Genomic DNA, 23,120 nt, shown 5'->3' on the forward strand with positions numbered 1-23,120 from the left:
CTTTCCTTTCCGAGACACACTCAGGCAATGATCAGCACTGTTAGGTCTTCCCGACATCCTTTTCTGAATCCCTCCTAAGAAGTTCCAGGGATCATCCACAGCCACCACCAGGTTTTTCCACTGACAATGCTCGGCATGAATCTCAGGCAATCACATCAGAGGTACATTACAAACCTACTGCATGTCAGCTTATGGGACCTGGAGAGAACGCTGACGAATGAATGCATGTTTGATAGGAACATGAAGTTCTGATTCAATGAGACGCACTTCGGGGGAACAGTTTGTCGGTCTGCAGGTTTTGCTTGCATCGGTAACGCTCATGCCCAGTGCATCTCATGCATTAGTATTCACAATTCCACCTACCCATTAGCCACACTGTAGATAGCATAGAAGGCTGTGAAGGACTGAGAAAACACCTGAAAGAGGTAGAGAACATCATGCAAATAGGTGTGTCGCACAGAGGTGAAAACACACATTTCAGATCTCATGCATGCTAAACACATATAGAAATAGAGTGAACTGGCAGTGTTGTTAAAGCTGAGGTCAGCATTACAATAATACAATAAGCAAGAAGGATTTATGTTGTAATTCTCTGTGCTCTTTGAAAGAAACCACTCCAAAGCACTACTACGTATTTGTTTATTTCCTAAAAGGGAAGGAAAACACAAGATTACAAAAGGGAAAGTTTAGAGGTCCCTGCAATTACAGAAATCAAATCCTAATTTAAATTTTAACCCTTGCAAGGTGTGAGGGGATAGCAGAGGTGTCAAAAGTATTCACATTCATTACTCAGGTAGAAGTATAGATACTAGAGTTTAAAAATACTCCTGTAGAAGTTGAAGTATCAACTCAAGTTTTAAAGTATAAAAGTACTGGTTTCAAAACTACTTAAAGTATAAAAGTAAAAGTAATGTAAGGGGGAAAAAGCCATTAAGGACAAAAGCCATTGAAAATGAATGCATCTTAGTATAATGCAAATATATTAAAGAACCATATATGTGTACTATTGAGCATTAACATGTGTTTCAGAAAGCAGGAGATATGATGACTAGTTGCCTATAAATATTGTAATGGTGCAAAAAGTCAAACTTCAGAGGCATGTTATCATTTATCCTAACCTTTATTGGAATGTACATCCAAGTTTAGTTGCAGGAATCTGAGGGAATGGATGTAAGAACAAAACTGGACAAGAACATCTGAAACAACCACAACCAAATTCACTCTATCCGGATGGAGCAATTTAACTGGATAGTTTTTATTAAAGGCCCAAATGAAATAGAGTAACGAGGCTGTTTTTAAAATGTAAGGAGTAAAAAGTACAGATAATTGCGTGAAAATGTAAGGAGTAAAAGTAAAAAGTCGTCTGAAAAATAATTACTCCAGTGAAGTATAGATAACCTACTTAAGTAAGGTAACGAAGTATTTGTACTTCGTTACTTGACACCTCTGGGGGATAGACTAGCCCTCTGAGGAACTGAGGGCCTTGGCTTGGCTTGGGTCATTTTGACCCGAGTGCTTTGCAAGGGTTGAATTGCGTTGACTGTTAGAGAGAAAATCAGATCACATCTTAGTGTTTTACACTAAAGTCATCATGAAACCATTGGCAGTAATTTCATGCATGTTACATCATTACTGTGATCAAAAATAAAAGAAAGTTTCACATTAAAGACTAAGTAAAAAGTACAAAAAACGAAGACAGACATTCTTATTAAATGCTATCATTAAAAGGAATATCTATCCTGCAGAGATCTATTGCGGCTGGCAGGCCTGACACGAGCATCAGCAGCCGTGAATAATTAAATTAACATGGCGAAGTAGAAGATTAAGAAACCAGATTCAATGAGTGTGTGCATCTCTACATGTGTGTGTGTGTGAGTGTGTGTGTGTGTGTATGTGTTAATCACAATTGATCAAAGCTTTGCCAGATGAATTAAACACAGTCTATGGATTTCTACCATCCTCTCCTTCTTTCCACCAAAGCGTTGGATGCAGCGTATTTACTCACTGGCCTCTGAAGACCCCAGCCACTTGGAAAAAACAGTCCCTACAGAAATTAAATGTCACATCCTCTATGCAGCACACTTAACAATGAAATTGGATTTTTCTCCAGCGTTGTTTGTCTGATGTGAGAAAACCCATGGTTGGGGTGGCACCAGCATCAAGCTGCAGGGATAAAAGATGGAATATAGATTCTGAGGCCACCTAAATGAAATCTACATCTGATTGCGGTGCGATGTCTCCGCTCCGTAGGAGGGGCAACAGTGTGTGCGGAAAAAAAGAGCTGTTTCACTACACAAAACAGCAGCGAGGCCAAGAAGAGGAAGGCGTTTTGTCAAATACAAAAGGAAAGAGTGGAGAGGGGAGGGATGAAATGAACAAGACAGGAAGTTAAAGGGTATCAGTCTTTGGAACGAAAGGCCAAAGTGTCGCTGTCAGCACAATGTTCACTCAGCTGTTTATGATTTGTTTGGAAACCTGGTGATTCTGCTTGTAATTTAACATCGTAATGCCTTTGGCAGAGTCTGTCTGTTATTGTGCTTGCCTGCGTGTGTCTGCGTGATAAACAGAGAGGGAGAGTGAAAGCATCTGTCTTGGAGAGGCGGAGTGAATTCTAATATGATGGCTAGTTACACATCACACGGCCTCCAGTTTGCCCTGCTTGTCACCCCTCTTTTGTCTGCCCACATGTGCTGCCAAAATGGAGGAAATGGGGCATCACACACAGATTAAACACTCCGCAGATAGGGAGGGATAATGCAACAACGGATACATACAGAGATTATAACAGGTTTTGAATGAGAAGAGATATTGGGATCTATTTTACAGAGTAAAATTCAAAATGCAGAGTTAATAGTATCCTTCTCATTATTGTTCCTGCCTCACAAGCATTTTCTTTTCAGCTCCACAATGTGCTGCCTTTGATACTAGCGCCCACTAGTATTTGCTGCAGGAGCAGATACAACTCCCCTGGCATCGTGTTTGTCCCCAAACAGCACCATCTTGGCATGGGTCCTAAAAGCTCTCCATTGAAATATCTCATGGATCTGTTCTTTTTGCTTATTTATGAAATGTGTTTCTCTCTTCCAAAAACACAATTTCTAAAAACACACGTGTCTTCTTGAAACATGCATTCCCATTGGCGGTCTATTTTCTTTTCTATTTCTGTAAAAACCCTCACCTCACTTCCTACTCTCTTATTCTGAGATGTACTTACACACGTTTTCCCCCCAAACCCTACTGAAATAAATATAAAACCCACCGAAGCCTTTTAACTTTACACATAGCCCGTTCATCCATGTCTTTCCCCTGCAGCCCCGCCACCCCCACTCTTGCATTTCTGACACCCTTTGAAAATCATTCCAACTGATTTAATCTGGATAGTGTACCTAAAGGCAAACGCCACGTGTCTCGTTTATCATCCGCCACCATTATGAGCCGTTTTCCCCAAATGCTGTCTGCTTTTTCTCGTCCATGTCTGTCACTCAGAAGACAATGTAGCTCCCTTTCTGAACGGCGAAGGCAGAGCCTGCCGCAAAACTGCTTCAGTCAGCACAAATCCCCGCAGAAATAGACAGAAGAAAGTGAGTGAGTGTGAGGAAGATGAAGGAGGGGGGAGACGGAGGCAGTGATGAATACAAGGGGAATCGAGGAATAGCCTGTACCATCCCAACAAGCTGGTCATGCGCACATGCCAATGTCCATTTTTAAAAAACGCAAATGTTTCTTACTGTGCTCAAATAGGAGACAAGATCATTCCTACTGGTATTAGAACAAATTTGCTAATGATGCGTTACGATTCAAACCTCATCAGGCAACAAACCCGAGCGAAGATCTTAGCCTTTTCTCCACACAGATGCGTGAGAACAGATTGAGTGCATGCTTACTCCTCAATAATTCAGTTAGTATGGATGTGCTGTGCTGTTTGTGACTATTGCAGTAACACAGCAACAGGCTCATTCGTCCCACACATGCAGGGAAAATATGATACGCAGTGATTAGAGGAGAAGCAGGTCTCTGAAGGAAATCCAGCAAGATAGCAGAGCGTGAAGGGCTGAACAAATGAGAGCAGCACAATCTGTTTGCAAATGGGGAGAAAATGAGCCGAGAAGCCTTTCCCTAGTATTTCTGTTTTTCTTCTTTTGTTGATTTTTTTCCGCTCTCAAATTCCACAAACTTTCTCCTCTTTAAAAACAGAGTTGTATCAATGTAAATGCTGTCCGAGCGAGAGCATGCAGGTGGAGGTTGGGGAAAGTGAACCGTGTGGTGTTCAGGTAAAGAGAGCAAAAGATCTGTGTTTTGTCTTATCTGAAACCACCTGCTATCACAGTTCCCTGCAAGTTCTCATTAAAATTCTCCACTGAACTAGCACATTACTGCAGCTCCACATTTACATCTCCATCCCCTTGATCCTCCCCTTCTTATTTTGCACCTTTGTGCCACATGCTTCACACTGATATCTCCGTCTTAGTGTTCTCCAAACCTCTGCACCTTCTGCAATCAAACACCTTAAATATTCTACTCCTCACATGTTACCCATGTCATCTGGCTTGCAGTGTTACACAGCTATAGATTGCTGTGGTAGCAGGAGGAGAGCTCTCTCTCTCTCCATCCTCCCCTCCTTCCTTATGATGCCTCTTCTCTTAGTTGCTTTAGTGTGGCTCTGACAGAAAATTGCATGTCACCATTTTTTTCATTCTTCGATTAAAACAACCACAAATGTTACATACAACATGTAGAGGTTTGTCAGTGGTGATACCTTATTTTTCAGTACTTAAATAAGATTCATGGCTGTGGGTATTAAAACAAATGAAATAGTGAGGATGTAGTCTGAGGTGAATATGAGCCGGCGATGTGGTAATATAAAACTCACCGGTCGAATGTTGTACGCCAACAGGACAAATCTCTTGTCCGTGGACACTTGGAATCTGGTTGTGGTCAGATCCTGCAGAAAGGGCAGCGTTAGCAGTGGTGAAGGACGTACAATCGTGATAAAAACAGAAAGTACACCCATTTTAAGGTTTTATGTGACTGGACAGAGAAAAAAGAGAAAGAAAATCAACTCATCTTTATCAGATCTTAAAGTCAGCTCAGCACGAGCTCAGAGTGACAACAGCTTACATGCGATCATTGCTTTTTAACTAAATTATAAGCAGGTGCAGAAGTAGATCAACAGATTGTAGAGCTACCTTTAGCAGCAATAATTTAAAGCAAATTTCTTTTCTTTTTGTAGGACATTAATTTCTTACATTTTTGTGAAAGAATTCTGGTTCACACTTTCCACAAGGTTGGTTCAGCCTATTGAGGTTTGCAGGCTCGTGCACAGCTCTCCAAAAGTTTTGCTGCATTTCAAATATGTTGAGGTTTGAAATTTGATGGGGCCATTCCAGTGTTTTCAGTCTTTTCTTTATTAACCATTTTTGTAGACTTGCTGGTTTTCTTGAAATCACTGTTCTTTTGACTGACGAGGTTTGAGCTAAGTTTGATCTTGACAGAACACTTTGGTATAAAGAGGAGTTCAGGGTCAGATCAGACACAGCAGGCTGTCCTGTATCTGCACCCCCCCCCCCCCCCCAATAACTACTGTTCTGATATGTTAATAATAATAATAATAATAATAATAATAATACATTTTATTTGTAAAGCACTTTTCATAAAAATAATCTAAAAGTGCTACAGATACAAAATAAACAAAAAGGAATAAAATCAAGACACATAAAAGACCAGAAATAAAAGCATAAAAGCACAGAGACAATAAAAACATCTATATAAGACCAGGGGCCTGTACTACGAAGCAAGTTCAACATACCCAGGATATCTTTTCCTTATCCAGATTCACTAACCCGGACAATTGCAATCACGCTAAGCGGTCACACGACGGTGGTTATCAACTCGGTATATCAACCCAGGTTTCTCCAATCTGGATATGAGCGCGTGCACATAAAAGGGGCGGTGTTTTCAGCGCATGACCAATCGCAAGCATGGAGAAGTCCGCTGTCAGAGCCGCTTATTTCAGTAGCGAAGAGCAAACAATAATTTTACGGAAATATGATGAGTATAGGCATAAAATACAGGCAAAAAGCAACACAGTTGCAGCTGCAAAATGCAGGAAAGACAGCTGGCAAAAGATCGCTGACTGTATAAATGCGTAAGTTCATAGGGATATAAACATCACTGCCCCATCATTAGGGCATAAGTAGATCTGACTATAATTACAGTTGTCTATTCTGTTAAATGCATGTGTTGCTTAGATGTATTCGTATGGCGTGTATGACAATTGTAGCCTCATTCCTTCAGCTGCAACCCCAGCGGAGTGAAACGCACATGGGAGCAAATAAAAAATAAATATAAAAACATAATTCAAAGCGGTGAGTAGGCCCACTTTCATATCTTAGAAGTACAACAAGTACAAGGCTTTAGTGTTTCTATCACTCTCTGTTTTAGGATGATATCAGTATACAAAAGCACAATGAAATAGCATTGACATTACTTGCAGCAAACAGAAAAAAAAATGACAAGAAGAAGACAGGAGGGTCCCTGAATACGCGTTCTCTTCGGAGGGATCCTCTCACGATCCACGCACCGAGCTCCACTGGATTCTCTTCGAAAGGGCATGCCATTTTCCAAGAGAGCTGATTGGTCAGTGGGCGGTGCTTTTATACCCGGCGATCTGTATCTCGAACATAACCTGCTCCGGAGCAGGTTAGCTGTTCAGCATAAGTTACCATGGCGATGTACCCCGGTGAGAAGTGAACCACCGTCGTAGTCCTGAAAACCCAGGGTTAAACCTGAAGTTACCTCGCTAACCCCAAATCCCGCTTCGTAGTACAGGCCCCAGGTAAAGACTTCCTAAACAGAAAAGTTTTCAGCCCCTTTTTAAAAGTGTGCACAGACTGGGGTCGACGTAGGTGTTCAGGGAGGGAGTTCCAGATGTGAGGGGAGTTCCAGATGTGGGGGCAGCGGAGCAGAAGGCTCGGTCTCCCATGGAGTCGTGTGCGGGGCTGACAGAGGAGGTTGGTGCTTTGTGACCGGAGGTTACGGGTGGATGAGTGAGGGGTCAGGAGGTATTGAGGTATTGAGGGGTATTGCTGTAGATGCAGAGGTGAGTGATGAGGGCAATATTGTATTGGATTCTTGACTTCTGGGAAGCCAGTGTAGGTTCTGGAGAATAGGGGTGATATGGTCGTATTTGCGAGTTTTCATCAGAGTTCGGGCAGCACAGTTCTGAATGAATTGAAGTTTCTCGAGGTGTTTGTTGGGGATACTGATGAGCAGGCTGTTACAGTAGTCGAGCCTGGAGGAGATAAGAGCGTGGACGAGTTTTTCTGCTTCGGGGAAAGTGAGGAAGGGGCGGAGTTTGGATATGTTCTTTATGTGGAAGAAGCAAGTTTTGTACAGATGTTTGATGTGGTTTACAAAGGTGAGTTGTGGGTCCAGCTTCACACCGAGGTTGGTAACAGCGGTAGAGAGGGGGATGTCTTGACCGGAGAAGGAGATGGTGGTTATGGGTGATGACTGGACCTGGTGAGGGGGGCCAATTTGTATGGCTTCGGTTTTGGAACTGTTCAATTGAAGGAAGTTGTGACTCATCCATGCCCTAATCTCCTCCAGGCAGTTGGAGAGGGCTTGAGTGGGTGATGATGAGAGGACTGGGGTGGAACGTAGGTTGGGGTCAGTCCGGAGGTAAAGCTGAGTGTCATCGGCATAGCGATGAAAAGAGATGCCGTGTCGGCTGATGACACGACCCAGGGGCAGCATGTACAGGATAAAAAGGAGAGGTCCTAGGACAGATCCTTGGGGGACACCACACGTAACAGGGGCCACTGTTTGGCTTAAGGTTTTTCTCCCACTAGGGGAGTTTTTACCTGCCATTGTTTATGTAATAACTGCTCGGGGGTCATGTTCTGGGTATGGGTCTCTGGAAAGCGTCTAGAGACAACTCTGTTGTATTAGACGCTATATAAATAAAATTGAATTGAAAATTGAAAACTGTTTGGGACTTGGAAGATCCCAGGCTGACGTACTCCGTCCTGTCAGCAAGGTAAGAGGTGAACCAGTCCAGTGTGGAGTGATGGAGACCGATGTCGGTGTGTAGACGGCTTAGGAGGATGTGGTGGTCAACAGTATCAAAAGCCGTTGAAAGGTCGAGGAGGATGAGCAGGGAGGGGGATCCAGAGTCGGCGGAGATGAGAAGGTCATTGGTTACTCTCAATAAAGCTGTCCTTGTACTATGGGCAGTGCGGAAACCAGATTGAAAAATGTCAAATAGTGAATGGTGTTGAAGATTTTCCTGTAGTTGTGTGGCAACAGCTTTTTCAAGCACCTTGGACAGAAATGGAAGATGGGAAATGGGCCGGTAGTTGGAGAGACATTCTGGGTCGAGGCTGGGTTTTTTCAGAAGAGGCTTGATAATGGCAGTGTTGAGTGACGGCAGGACATGGCTGGAGTTTAATGAGTGGTTTATTATTTGTGTGATAAGAGGGCTTATAACAGACAGGTTGGATTTGATGAGTTTTGTAGGAATGGGATCCAAAGTGGAGGTGGAGGGTTTCATTTTTTTGATGAAACTCTCAACTTCGGTCTGTGTGACAGGAGCAAAGGTGCTAAAAGGTGCAGGTTGAGGGCAGGCAGGTGGCAGAGATGGTGCTGAGGAGCCTGCAAGCTGAGACCGGATGGAATTGATCTTGTCTTTGAAAAATACAAGAAACCTGTTGCAGTGTTCTGCTGTAGACTCTGTTTGGGTTTGGTTTTTGGAATTAAGGAAATGATTTATGGTGTTTTGAATTTCCTGGACTGCTATTGATGATGTTCGAATAATAGGTGGACCGGGCTTCTTCTGATGGTCTTTGTAGGCCAGCTTGTGCACCACCAGGCCAGATGATTTAACCCGTCTTTCAATGGCACGACCAGCAGCTTTCATCCTGCGCAGTTCCTTTGTGAACCAGGGGGCGGTGCGGGAGAAAGACACAGTCCTTGTTTTGAGAGGGGCATGTACATCCAGGAGGCAGCGAAGAGAATGGTTGTAGTGTTAAACCGATTCCATAACTGATGGAAAGTTGACTGAGGCCAGCATTCGGAGGTCAGAATGCAGAGGTCAACGTTGTTGTGTATTTGAGTTGCGTATTTTGAGCGCTGGGATTCATCACCATCACCATCATCACTGTTGAATTTTCATTCAACAGTTTTGTCCTTCTAAGTATTTATTGTTCAAGAATTATTGTGGTTTATTCCAATGCAAAACCTACACAGTGGAGAAAAGAGGATTTTTTCGGTCAAATCTTCTGAAAACCCCTTATTGTTTGTGTATACTGCCATGAACATCTGTAGAGTATGGGGTGTAGCTCCTAAGTTTCTCTGAGCATTGCAGTCAGAGCGTTGGGGGTATTGTGTGAAGATTGAAAACTGTAATTGCCTCCTCCTCTTGTGTTTGTTTATATTTTCCTGTCCCGACCAGTCTTTTTCATTGCAGAACAAAAGAAACTATATTGTTTGGAAACAACCTTATTCTTAATCCCAGACTGATGGAGAGAAACAATTTTTTCTCTAAGACCACTGCTGATATCTTTCCTCCAAAGCAATGTGTCAACACATTCCTGAATAGTACACTCATGAACTCTCCTTGGGACTCCCTTTACTTTCTGGTATTCATAAAATAATATAAAAATATATTTTACTGGATCTGGAAGCCGCAGAAGAGATGACAAATCCTATCACATCACAGAGGAGACGCTCCTGAAGGATCCCCACAATAAAAGTACTGAAATGTCTTCTCTTAGGTTCGGATCATCAAATAATCAGGAACTTGACTGCTACTAATCCTCTTAATTCTTATCTAAGTAGTTAGGGTCTCCTTATGTTTTCCACATTCTGTTTCTATAATTTTGTATTATTTTAGGATAAATAAATGACAACACAGTCTGACAGTTGTGTTGTTCATATAAGGTTTAATTAACCTAATTTTAAGACCTGATCGTTAGGGTCCGAGCACTTACAGTGTGAAGGCCCTATTGTATCTGTAGGAGATGTTCTCGTTTTTATTTTTCTTCCGACGAAATGAGGGCCTTTTTGCCCCCATAAACGTGCCCCAAAACTCACCAAATTTTGCACGCAAGCCAGGACTGGCGAAAAATGTGATATTTAATGGTTTGCATTAATGGGCGTGGCAAAATGGCTCAACAGCGCCCCCTTGAAAACTTTGTTCCTCAAGCCCCACAATACGGTTTGACGTACATGAACGAAAATCGGTACACACCTGTATCATGTTGCAACTTAAAGAAAAGTCTCTTGGCTCCATGGCCGAAACCGAAGAGGAAGTCGGCCTTTTTGAATTAATCATGTAATTTTGGCGCAATTTATGCCATTTCTTCAGCCGCTTCTTCGTCCGAACCCGTAATGTGCACCCAGGTGTGTTATACATCAAAATGTGCGTCTCGATCTTGCGACGATGCGCATTAAAAGCGTTACCATGGCGACGATAGAGGCCGAAAAGGGCGCCCCCCCTTCATCTGATTGGTCCATATTTGATAGTTCCTACTTTCTGCTATAACTTTTGAATAGTTAGGCATAAAGAGTCATGGGTGGTGTCATCGGACTTAGTTTTGAGTCCTTGACTTTTATTGGTGAAAATTGCACGCGCGAGGGCCCGTTCATCGCTGCTTGCAGCTTTAATTTTTGTTATTTTCTGATATTTAAAATCTTAACTTTGAAAGGTGTAGTAGTAGAATTACATTTTTAGTTTAGACAAGTTTTCTAAGTCAGCAACTCTCTTAGAAAAGCCCTCTTCAAAGGCCGACACCAACTGTACTCACCAACTCTGAATCTCAAAAGATACCCCTTGTGTTTTTTGGCATTCACAAAAGAAAATATATTTTTCTGAAACTAGAAATCACACAGAGACAACAAAACACAATATGAGCACAGAGAACAGACTCCTCAACCTGACAACAGTGGCTTAAGCTCCTCTGCGATGACCCATATATGTCTGTCAGTGCCGTGCAGAGGCGTGTGTTCAAAATGATGCCCTCGCTCGGAAAATCCTCTTTGAAGGCACGTGTTGAGGACTCCGAGAGCAGCCAGATCGGGGGGAGGAGGGGACGGGGGGACGAGCTAGTACCATCACTCTGTCAAATCACATTTTTTTTCCCGTCCGAACTGTGGTATATTTGATGCTTCACACCTGGCCATCAATCTTCCTGCACTTCCTTTTCTGCCGACCTGCCGTTCTACTCATTCTGTGCATTCAGGAGCCAATCGATACGGAAATCCCTGCTCATAAGTTATGTTGCTGCTGCTTACCAGTGAGGTGTTGTCCAGCAGAGTTGTGGTGAGGTTGTTGGCGAGGCTGAACATCAGGACGTGCCCCTCTCTGGTGCGCAGCGTCACTTCATTCTCTGACAAGGTAAAGACAGTTTATTACTGTTATTAGAGTCACAAGGCTGATAAGATCACTACGTCTGCAAACCACTGGCTCATTTTAACACACCTCTCAGCAGAGGTGTCAAAAGTATTCACATTCATTACTCAGGTACAAGTATAGATACTAGAGTTTAAGTATCAACTCAAGTGTTTTACTCAAGTAAAAGTATAAAAGTACTGGTTTCAAAACTACTTAAAGTATAAAAGTAAAAGTAATGTAAGGAAAAAAGCCATTAAGGACAAAAGCCATTGGAAATGAATGCATCTTAGTATAATGCAAATATATTAAAGAAGCATATATGTGTACTATTGAGCATTAACATGTGTTTCAGAGAGCAGGAGATATGATGACTAGTTACCTATAAGTATTGTAATGGTGCAAAAAGTCAAACTTCAGAGGCATGTTATAATTTTTCCTAACCTTTATTGGAATGTACATCCAAGTTTAGTTGCAGGAATCTGAGGGAACGGATGTAAAAACTGGACAAGAACATCTGAAACAACCACAACCAAATTCACTCTATCCAGATGGAGCAATTTAACTGGATAGTTTTTTTTTAAAGGCCGAAATGAAATAGAGTAACGAGGCTGTTGTAAGGAGTAAAAAGTACAGATAACTGTGTGAAAATGTAAGGAGTAAAAGTAAAAACTCATCTGAAAAATAATTACTCCAGTGAAGTATAGATAACCAAAATTTCTACTTAAGTAAGGTAATGAAGTATTTGTACTTCGTTACTTGACACCTCTGCCTCTCAGACAGGAGTTATTAGTGACAACATACCGTTTGACCATGCCACACAGGGGTCGTAGACTTTGAACTCTTCACTCTCCAGATCCTCCATGGTCACGTGGGAACGCAGTAACAAGTGAGACTCATCTTTAAATGCAGAGAGATGGCGTTAGTACGTCACAGCAGCTACTCATTGAGAGGATCTCCAACATTTACTTTGTGGCTTGCATGAGAGGTATTGATAACACATCATAAACATATTCAAAACAGCTATTCTGATCATGCCTGGGATGGATGCATGGCTCCAAAACATGGAACCTTTACAACCTTCAAATTCAAAGTTGCCAGTTTTAGCAGGATTAGGAACACTAAAGTGGTTAAATGAACGGTGAGAGAAAGTGCAATTACAACTAAATTTCCTAACATGAAGAACATCAAGTAAATTCACGCTTGTTTGTAAGTTCAAATATCCCTTAAATGCCAGATATACAGTATGAAGTCATTCCAAGAAAATCATTTGTTAATTTGAAGTGTTTGTTACATATTGAAATTATTGGTGGGACTCGATCAAAAAATTAATCTAATTAATTAGAGGCTTTGTAATTAATTAATCGCAATTAATCGCATATCAATATTTGACACGAGAGGCAACATTTTTCAATTTAAAGGCATTTTGGTATATGACTGAATCATTGAATTGACACATAAATGATTTTAAACAACAAAATTGTGTTTATTTTGATAACTGAGTGTTAACAAGTGCAATGATAATAATAGGAATATGATTGCATTGTACACAAGGCACAAACTTAAACTCAAGTTAGCTATATTCAAGCTTTTTCAGGAATTTTTGTAAACTGTCTATGTCTTAAACACATTTGTTTTTGTTTAGTCAAATTTAAAAATCCTGTTGAGTACCATGCATCAGTATTACGGGGAACTTGTACCGGGAACTCTTGCAATGAGAAACGTTCCGCACTGTTTGGAGTGCAAAAGTAAACTGTGATTAAATGCACAATTTTTTTTTGTTTCGTTATTTTTCTGTAATTAATTAATCGTAATTAATGCGATAAAGTCCCAGCCCTAATTGAAATGAAAAACACCCCTGATTTTGTCTTCATCATTTCTACATATTTTCTTTGTTTTCATTATGAATACATTGGGAACATTATGTATGTATTTTTATTTTTTATTTTCATTGTATAGAACTATGGTTTGTGGTTTATTGTATAGAACTATTTGCTTTTTAAAAATAATACATATTTTTTATTATGGGAATGGTACAGACGTTTCAGAAATGCATGTATCAAATACAATACAGCCGGTATTATAGGACTATTATTTTTTTGTTGGGATTGCTGCATTAAATGTGTAGTGGAATAGAGTAGAAGAAGATATGATGAATGGTTGCTTTTATAATTTTGAAGTAAAAGTGTCGTGCATAGGCTCTCATGCGAAACACGGGGGGTCGTTGGGTAGAGAGTCCTTTCTTGTCAGGATGGCAAAGCTCGTCCTTCTTTAAGTCATTATCTTGGATCTGTCTTGCAGATATCAGTGACACGCTGAGAAATTGGTATAATTTCCAGCTGTTTGTGATCTAACTCCTTTTAATTTTGCATTTTTGAGAGGAAACAATGAGACTGATAACTCACATATACGTCCTTTATTTATCCACAGCTAAGAGAAATAAAATAGAGGTAGAGGATACGGCTAACTGGGGTTACAAAAAACCTTACCATCTTCTCTAGTGCTAATTAACACGATCATGTCTTGTTTGTTTAATTTGCACTAAAACCAGAGTGTAACAGAAGAAACCGCTGTTTATGAGCTTTTATAATCCCTTGTGACTGGGAGCAGCAACTTCCTGGAATCCCCTCTGGTTGCCTGGCAACTGGTTAGAGCCAAGAAACAGACCAAGATTTGAACCTCTTAAAAATGTAAATTGTTGTATTTATTCTGTGGTTTTTGTTACATGGCAGAATCTCTTATTTGGGTCGTGCTAGAGGTGCACAGATTTGTTCTGTACCTTTTTTAAACTTCCAGATTAGTACCTGATAAGCAGTTTCGCCTGTTCTGATTCCAGTGCTAAGCTAAATAGCTGCTGGCTGTAACTTTCATCTTCACCCCCGTACACAACAGTGGCATTGATCTGATCTAACTTGTCTTTCATCTAAAATGTCAAACTCTTCCTACAGTTTGCAGCATCACAACTGCTCCCTGCTTTGATGTGTTTACTTCCCTCCAGCTCAGCATGCACTTTGTTTTCTCTTCCTCGTGTTCAACAATCGTACCAGGCGTGAGGATGACGACGGAGAGGATGACCAGAGACATGACGGCCAGGATCACCACCACGGCGATCCCTATGCCCTTCCAGTTCCGAGGGGGGCCGTCCGAGCTGCCGAGGTCCTGATGTTGGAGAGAGCAGAAACATAGTGATGGATGTACCACAGCAGAAGAGGAGGGCATTAGTGCCGGTTCATTTCCACGGTCCCACAGACATTTCTGAACAAATGAGGAATCTCGGTTGACAGCCACAGGGGGCCGAGACTGCTCCACAGCATTATGAAAACTGTACCGAATTACACAAGTTTACCCAGTTGGAGAGCTGCATGCATTTGATGGGGTTGTTACACAAGAGAAAGCTACCCTTAATTGCAGCAATAGCTTCAGTCGCATTAGAATATTTCTACCTCATTGCTTCATTTCACCTGTTGCAGAACAAAGTACGTGAGTGATGGTATATGTGCTGAAGTAGAGGAGGACGGGTGAAGGTTTGTCTCAAAATCTGCTGAAGATTAAATATATTTTCCTAGAAGAAGACTTCCAAACATACTGGGATGCTCAAATAAAGGAAATAAAAGCAATATATAATGAAATGAACATAATCTAAAGCTTAGTTTTTATTGTAAATAGATTTTATGAAAACTGAATAGAATAGAATAGAATAGAATAGAATAGAATAGAATAGAATAGAATAGAATAGAATAGAATAGAATAGAAGACTTTATTGATCTCCCAGAGGAGAAATTCAGTCGTGCAGCAGCCAAAACACACACACGCTTTATACAAAAAATTTAAGATAGAAATAACCAATAAATAGTTAAATAATAAAAAGAGCAATATAAAAAGTAGAAAAAAGACTATGTACAAGAGAGAAAAAAAAATAGTAAACACCAAAAAAATTGATAATATTTACAAGAATTTACAAATATTTTCAAAAATACTGAATCATAGATCTTAATTTGCTGATTCTTTTTGTCGGACAAGAATATTTTGTTTTTTTTAAATACCTGACATGTTTCGGCGATTCCTTTCGCCTTGATAAGAGTAAAGCCATGGACAAAATGAACTGTATTAAATCAGAATATTAGAAAGAGTACTATATATATACACACATAGTACTCATGATGAAAAAACTAAAAACAGAGGCAGCAGAAAGAAAGAAAAACAGAAAGACAACACTAACTGAAAAACCATCAATGTTATATATATGATATTGTGTGGGGTAAAAGCATCCCAAATAAGCTAAAAACTTAAGTTTTTAAGCAGTTATTTGAAAGACTGTTTGGGTAATGAATTCAACAGGTTAAAATTATTTAAATCCGTAAAGAATTGTAGGGTTTCATTATTTATATCATGTCATTACATGAGAATATGAAGAAACCTCTGAACATGAAGGACAACGCTGAAAACCAATATGAAACTGTCCTGATCCTTAGGACTCCAGTCAAAACTGAATTCAAAACGTGGAAATCATATGCAAAACGCTGCATGAGCTCCAGCAAACATTCAGAAAAACATTATCAGTTAACACAGTTCAATACCGCATCTACAAATGAAGATGAAACTCAAACATGCAAAGAAAAAATCTATGGATATGTGAGATCCTGAAATCCAGCCGGGTTCTCTGTGCCCCAAATCACTCTAAACTAAAGCAGAGTAAAAAAACTGCCCTGTTGCCTGATAAATCAGAATTTGAGATTGATTTTGAGAATCCTGGAATAAGCATCCTCCAGGCCCTTTCACAGCCATGCATCTGCTCTGAGTTGGTGCAACGCCCAGCTTCGCAGACGCATGCCTTGTCAGCCTTTTTGAACTTTTATGTCGAAACACTTACTACATGTCTCTCTATAGCATGGCGCCGTAAGAATCCAGGTGTGAAGCGAGAATCCCAGCAGACCTCTCGCCCTTTGAAGCATTAGGCACATTATGAAATGAAAATGTCAAACAGCTTGGGTATAATTCTCTCTGAAAACTACAGTAATTGGTGTCATTGCAGAGGATTCCTAAAATAAGTTGTCATACAACATGCTATCACCATATTTTATACATTTTACTGCCATCAGATTAAAGATGAATACTTTTTTAACATAAATTTTGTAATTTTTCTTTACAATATTCTCAACTAAATATAGGATATAAAATTATGCATTTAATCCTGTTTTTTGATCAGAATTTTACACAGTATTTTGGAAGTGGGTTGTACTTCATTTCCAAAGAGCTGCCTTAGTCTATGAAGATTTAATGAGTAAACCTAGATTAAGTTGTTAACAAGACAGTCAACATAGCAAAGAGATGGGACTGTACAAGGACGTGACAAAGCCACAGTTGCTGCGGGAGTAAAACTTCCAGTTTAATCTCAGGTCCTTGTACACCCCCTGGATGTAATCAAGGGACCTGATAGAAGGAGTCTGCGTCAGCATCAGTCACAATTAAACACAACTCTGTGCTGTTCCCCGGCTGTACTCCAGTCCCTCGTAATGACTCGCTGGCGCTGCTGTGAGAGTGCGGTAACAAAGCAGCCATAAAAGTCAGCTTTCTGTTTGGCTGCCCTCCCCTTTGGCTTAACCCTGGAAACCTCACTGCTCCCCATCGCCCTCTTCCAGGACGGGGAGAGCCAGGCGGCGGAAGAACAGCATCAATGCGGTTCACTGGGTGACAGATTGCTGTTTCCCCCGTGCTCCCAGGGTGACACCAGCTGTCCGTAATTCTGTGCTCATCAGAGCACAGAATTACCTATAAAAAGAGATGTTAGTGTGTTGAGAGCACTAATGGTCACTCTGAATACCTTGAAACCTTCTCTCTACAAGCAAAACCTTGCCTTATCATCTGGCTTAAATACCCCTGTTGATTTAGCTGTTAGAGGGAATATTTCTTGTTTTCGTTCCCTTTTTTTTCTTTTGAAGTGTGGATGTGTGGAGAATTTATTATTAATTTAGGAGTATTTAGTATCTTCACAGCAGTAAACAGCAGTCCCAGCGTTCTTCCACACAGGTGTGGTTTAATTAGAACTATAATTCTCGTACAAAACCAATTAGCATCCATCATTTGAATTAAGTGATGGAAAGGTCTTTGGTGGTCAGAAGATATAAGACCTGACAAATCAGAGAAGGGTTTGTAATGACACAGAAGAACAAACCATCATTAAGACTTTTGGTTTTGTCCATCCACACAAGGCTGGAGCATGAGTCTTTAAAAAACTGAAACGGGATCTGCAGCAGGTCTATGGGCAGAAATATGTGCCACTAGAAACTGAATTTGAATAATTTATATTTGAATTTGAATTGCTCAACTTGAATAATTTCATCAAAAAACTGAATCTGAATCACATAATTTGAATTTGTATTGTTTAATTTGAATAATTGCATTGAAAAACTGAATCTACATTCAGTTCTCACAACTCAAATTCAGTTCTTGCAATTCAATTTCAATTTTACTGTGCCAGACATCCGGGTCTTCCGCAGGAACAGCAATCGAGTGCAGATACAAAGAACTCCTTTTCACGTAGTCTACTATAGTCTATAACCTCTATTTTCTTTCAACGATATAAACGACCTATGCGAGCTAGATATTTCGAAACCTATTGTGTTTTCTCAATTCTGTGTAAAAAGTGTAGATTTATATCTTGCCGTTTTGTAGAAAAATTCCGGGAGACCCGGATGTCTGGCACAGTAAAATTGAATTGCAAGAACTGAATTTGAATTGTGATAACTGAATGTAGATTCAGTTTTTCAATGCAATGATTCAAATTAAACAATACAAATTCAAATTATGTGATTCAGATTCAGTTTTTTAATGCAATTATTCAAGTTGAGCAATTCAAATTCAAATATAAATGATTCAAATTCAGTTTCTAGTGGCACATATTTCTGCCCATACAGATCAAACATTTCTGTTTTTGAGGGCTGAATGTGTGTAACCATTAGAAAAGTTTCACCTTTTAATATGAAACCATATAATGTGGAGAATTGTTATGAGCAGAACTAAGCCTGACTCTAACTGAATGGGTTATTAAAAGACTTGCAGACCCTGATGAAAAGCTGATGTTGTTCTGTTCATCTGAATAAGGTGTGTTGGAGCAGAGCAACATCCAAACCATGCAGGACTTACGCTGATTTAGATTTCTATTACATTTTCGTTACAGAACTTTATTATTGCAACACACTCAACAGTCCTCGATTCTTAGATGCTAAATCAATATGTGTAAAAATACACAATATAGCATTTTCTCAAACCTGTAAGCCATGGAGTTCATAAGGCTTGAGCTTTTCTAGATGGCGAAAGTTGAGTCCTCTGCAGCCGTACGCTAAGCTCCTCATCAGAATTCCCCTGCGATTCTCCAAACTGAGAGCGCTGTGACTGCTGTCTACTGCAGGTAAGACACTAACTTCAAAAAGACTGGTAATGTACTTCCATGCCAGAAGAAAAAACATTTCAGCAAAGAAAAAGATGGTAAAATCTGCATAATGTGAAGAATCAAGGCCAATGCAGTTTAACCCAAAACATTGGTGTTCTGCTTCTCCGTGGCTCCATTTCCACATTTCCATTGATTTGATCTACATTTCTGATGTTCCCCACTCCTAGGCGAGCAGATTTACTTCATCCCCACGATGAGTGAGAGACATACAAGGTCTGCCAGCGCAGAACTCCAGTCAAGGTCTTATCTTTAATAGATCTACTTGGCTGCTCATCACAACATGCTCAAATTTAAACCACTACAAGCTGTATCTGCAGGAACGCCTCATAAGTGATGCTTGAACTCTCTGTGCAGGCCAAGTTTGGTGATAGATGTTCGAGGCTGTGTATCAACTTTGATTTACACTTATTCTCCTGCCCTCTCAGTGCAGATTCTCTCAGTGAAACACCATAATCCCTCAGCCAGATAAAAAAGAAACTTTACAGCCTGTGAAACCTTGGGTATAGAATACAATCATACTGCACCATTAGCACTTGTACCTACAAGTGTGAAAAACGCAGAATTTTAAATTAAACTCCCCTAACAGCCTGGTCGCATTCTGGGGGAATATGTGAGCAGCACAGTCACGCGCTGTGTGCACAATATAAACGGTGCTGTAATGTAAAGCTATCCTGACATGGGGTCTCATGTGCACAGAGATGTTTTAAACTAAATTACTTGTTTGCCTGGTTCTAATCCACAATGTCTTTACTTCAGTCAAATGATGAGAACAGCTTTCTCCTGAGGGGATGCAATGCTCCTATCAGCCCCCGGAGCCAAGACATTACTTCCAATTAAGCTCTCATCACGCTGAAGACAGATGGGGTGGGGGGGGTCCTCACATTTGGATGAGTGAGGAATTGCAAATGAAGTACAGATGTGCTGAGCAGGATCCCCAGAGTGCACACTGGAGGAGCTACTATTGCAGAGCGGCTGCTGGTCACACCGCATTTGGTAATCTAATGCAGCACGATCTGCTAGCACAGGTGAAGGGATGACAAGCTGGGCTGGGTGACAGACGTGCTTTTTCTCCCGTCAGCGGCATAATGGAAACTCAAAAATATCAGCAAGCAGGGTTTTCAGCTGCCTGAATCCACCTTCAGAATGACTCTACTTCAGTTAACCATTCTTTTATTAAACCAGCATTAAAATAGTCGTGAGTAATAGATGAAATGTCACAGAAAAACTAAAAGACGGTAAGAATACAAATCACCTGAGGGCGTCCCCTTGAAAGGATATTTTTGGCAAACCGTGCACAACAGAATTAGAAGCGAGGGAAGCTCTTAGATTTTCAAGCAGTGCTAGAGGTTTTTCACCAAAATAAATGAGGGAATCGATAAGATGTACAGTTGTACAAGGTCCACAGGGAAACAATTAATAGTGGGAATACAGCCATGAAGGAGACTCCAACTGACTTTCCTTCTGAACACTTTTTCTTGCAAAGACCGATATCTCCTTGTGAAATTCCAAGACACTTTTACCAATTAAAGACCGTAAGCATTATTTGATAGATTGCATCTAAATGCTGAGTGTTTTTCTTTTGTTGACTGTACAAAACTGTACAAAGTATCAATAATGACAACTGCTGTGACTGAGTTTACATATTTACAAAAATGATATTCATGACAAACCCAATTATTTAATCTGCACAGCATGCACCACAAGTAGGCTCTGCAGGATGAAGGGAGTGCTTAAAATTCATAAATTAGGCTCAGGAGACCCCCTTAACTCCATTTTTAGCGTTGAGGCATCTGATGATAAATCACATGAAGAGGAATGAGGAGCCCAGGCCACTCCGTTTTAGTATCCATCCAAACAATCCTTTAACATTGGTTGATGGTGTTTATCACACACATTAAAAACCAGGCAGAGTCAACTACCAACATAAAAAGGGAATGATGTGTTTGCAGACACATGCAACCCTCAGTATAACCTACTGGCTCAATTCACTGTTTCATGTTAATTGCTCATAAAGAAAGGCTGCAGATAAGCAAGTAATCTATATCAAATGTCTTGTCAATATTTCTGATCGCCCCGCTAAATTTAAAGGTCGTCTTTTGAGGCAGATTGTAATTTCAGTATGGGTGGACAGAATGGCAACAAGACAGTTGTAGTAATGAGATACTATAGCTGAATATTGATTTCTCTCAAGTTTGTCTTTCATCACATCCAAAGGAATTCCTGTCCTCCCGATCATTGCCCCAGAAACTCTCTCTTTGTGTTTGTTATCTTTTAAAAAAGGGAGAGTATAGACATCATGTGGGACAAACGGGGAAGATTTCTCTTTTTTTTTTGGCCCTCGAGGCTATTGTCTGACAATGCAGCAAAAGCCTTAGTCAGACGAAAGACCAGCTGCTTTAGCCCACTGCTGCAAGGCTACCCTATCTTCTTTTCATGCTCCCCATCACACGCACCAAAATTACACTACAAAAGGATCCTGTACAAGGGAGCTCTTCCCCGGCATGTCCAGAGCCACTCAGAGCGGCTGAGCTTCCGCCTTAGGAAACAGGCAGCATCAAGAGAACCCAAGTGGGGGAGCTCAGGGAGGCATTTACAGTCCAATATGAGAAAGAGGAGACCATTTTTTTCAATCATGCTGAGAGTCTTTAGAGATACTTAATCAGTAAATAAAATGCTCACAGTTGAAATTCACTATGCCGTTTTGTGATTTATACAAAAAAAGAGACTAAAATGATTATGTATTATTAAATGCTTGATTTTAAGCAGCTGGAGCCAGTGCATTCAGGGCTTTCTGTTTTTTGCAGCAGTAAGAGCTATCACATTAATGTGCACTCTGCACGCTGGACCAACACAATGCATGACATTTCCAATAACATTACACACGAACATCAATCCACGTTACTTCTCTATATGATACTTTCTCATACAGGGGCAGAGAACAAGTGTTTTTCTCAATTGGACTCGGGAGTCGTACAGCAGAGAGTGTGGTCTGCTTAGATGACTCTACCCATATTTCCTCCTTTTTAGAAATAGCTTTATTGTGTAAAGCAAATTGCTGGTAGACTGGGGTGTGAGATGACATTTGAAGGTAAAAGGTTATGTATAAAGGTCGTCTATCAGCCCGGCAGCCTTGTGTGGTCCTGAGGAGACAAGACTTCATGAAACAAATGCCTTCAGACAAGTTTTGACGTGATTTGATCACATAATTAAAAGAACATCACTTAATGAGAACGATCACTGCAGTATCAGATGTATTCCACTTAGACATAATTTAATCAATTCAGCCCATGCTCTCAAACACTCTCTCCATAAGAGCAAATGCAGATGTACTGTACTATCATCCTGATTGAAACGCTTTCCAAAGACGAGTGACAGTTAAATAGTCTATTAGATGACTTATTAAGTTTTTTAAATTATACACTGACTGAAAAGAGACAAAAATGCAAGCTAAGCTTTGCTTGTGACCGATGAAAGAGAAAAGCATTGTATGATAGTCATGTGCAGATATTTCTCCGCCAACTCCACCAAAATCAATCCAGTGTAAGGGATTATCTATAATATTTTATCAACACTCTGATTTTGGATTATTGAGCAGTATGCTTCATGGTGAATGTTTGCATAAAGTGCAAACATAATTGAAAATAATTGAACCATTTTAGGAAATTTAGCTGGAAATAAGAGATTATTATAGGCTTTGTGCCACATTAAGAGGTGTTTGAAGTGGGAGCATATTTGAGTCCATAATCTTTATCCACTGCCAATTATGCATATGCAGGGCATGACTGATCCAGCCCATAGTGCAGCCTGCCAGTGTATCAACATGCGCGTCCTCGCTGTGTGGAGGATGCTGGGACCAACTCTCCTCCTGGAAGCCCCAGCTTTGTTACTGATGCAGAGGAATGCTCCGTCGGTCTATGTGGGGCACAAACCATGCAAGATGGAGTGACAAAGACCTCAAATTGGGATGCAACAACGAGCACTGCACAACACACAGTTAATCTCGTCCAGGAGACGGACATAAACGAGGAAAGTGTGAATGAGAGAAATCACCAATTTCACACACGCACACTAGAGGACATGCAGAGAAAACCCCATCCTCAGAGACAACACGCGCGAAATCCGCGCAGATTTCAGGGGTTGAGGGGGAGGAGGTGCAAAGCAGGGATGAAATACACACATACCAGCTCGGTGGTCATGTTTTGCTGAGTTGTGGCTATCATGGTAATCCTCCTCCAGCAGACCCGCCGGTGCTCTGGTGCCGGAGCTGCTGCACGCTCGTCC

The 23,120-nt window shown here is 40.7% G+C and overlaps 1 protein-coding gene across 2 annotated transcripts in view; it reads right to left on the reverse strand.

Moving 5' to 3' along the window:
* LOC133456761 (inactive dipeptidyl peptidase 10) overlaps positions 1-23,120 on the reverse strand; it is a 47,199-nt gene extending 24,079 nt beyond the window's left edge. For both annotated transcript variants that reach the window (XM_061735330.1, XM_061735331.1), the window contains exons 1-6: positions 23,021-23,120; positions 14,434-14,548; positions 12,194-12,289; positions 11,293-11,387; positions 4,871-4,942; positions 364-416 (exon numbers count right to left, since the gene is read on the reverse strand). In XM_061735330.1, the coding sequence (XP_061591314.1) occupies positions 364-416; positions 4,871-4,942; positions 11,293-11,387; positions 12,194-12,289; positions 14,434-14,548; positions 23,021-23,059 (470 nt within the window). In that variant the 5' untranslated portion in view covers positions 23,060-23,120. The remainder of the gene's footprint in view (positions 1-363; positions 417-4,870; positions 4,943-11,292; positions 11,388-12,193; positions 12,290-14,433; positions 14,549-23,020) is intronic.

Source organism: Cololabis saira, chromosome 12 (assembly GCF_033807715.1).
Source record: "Cololabis saira isolate AMF1-May2022 chromosome 12, fColSai1.1, whole genome shotgun sequence".
NCBI classification, from domain to species: domain Eukaryota; kingdom Metazoa; phylum Chordata; class Actinopteri; order Beloniformes; family Belonidae; genus Cololabis; species Cololabis saira.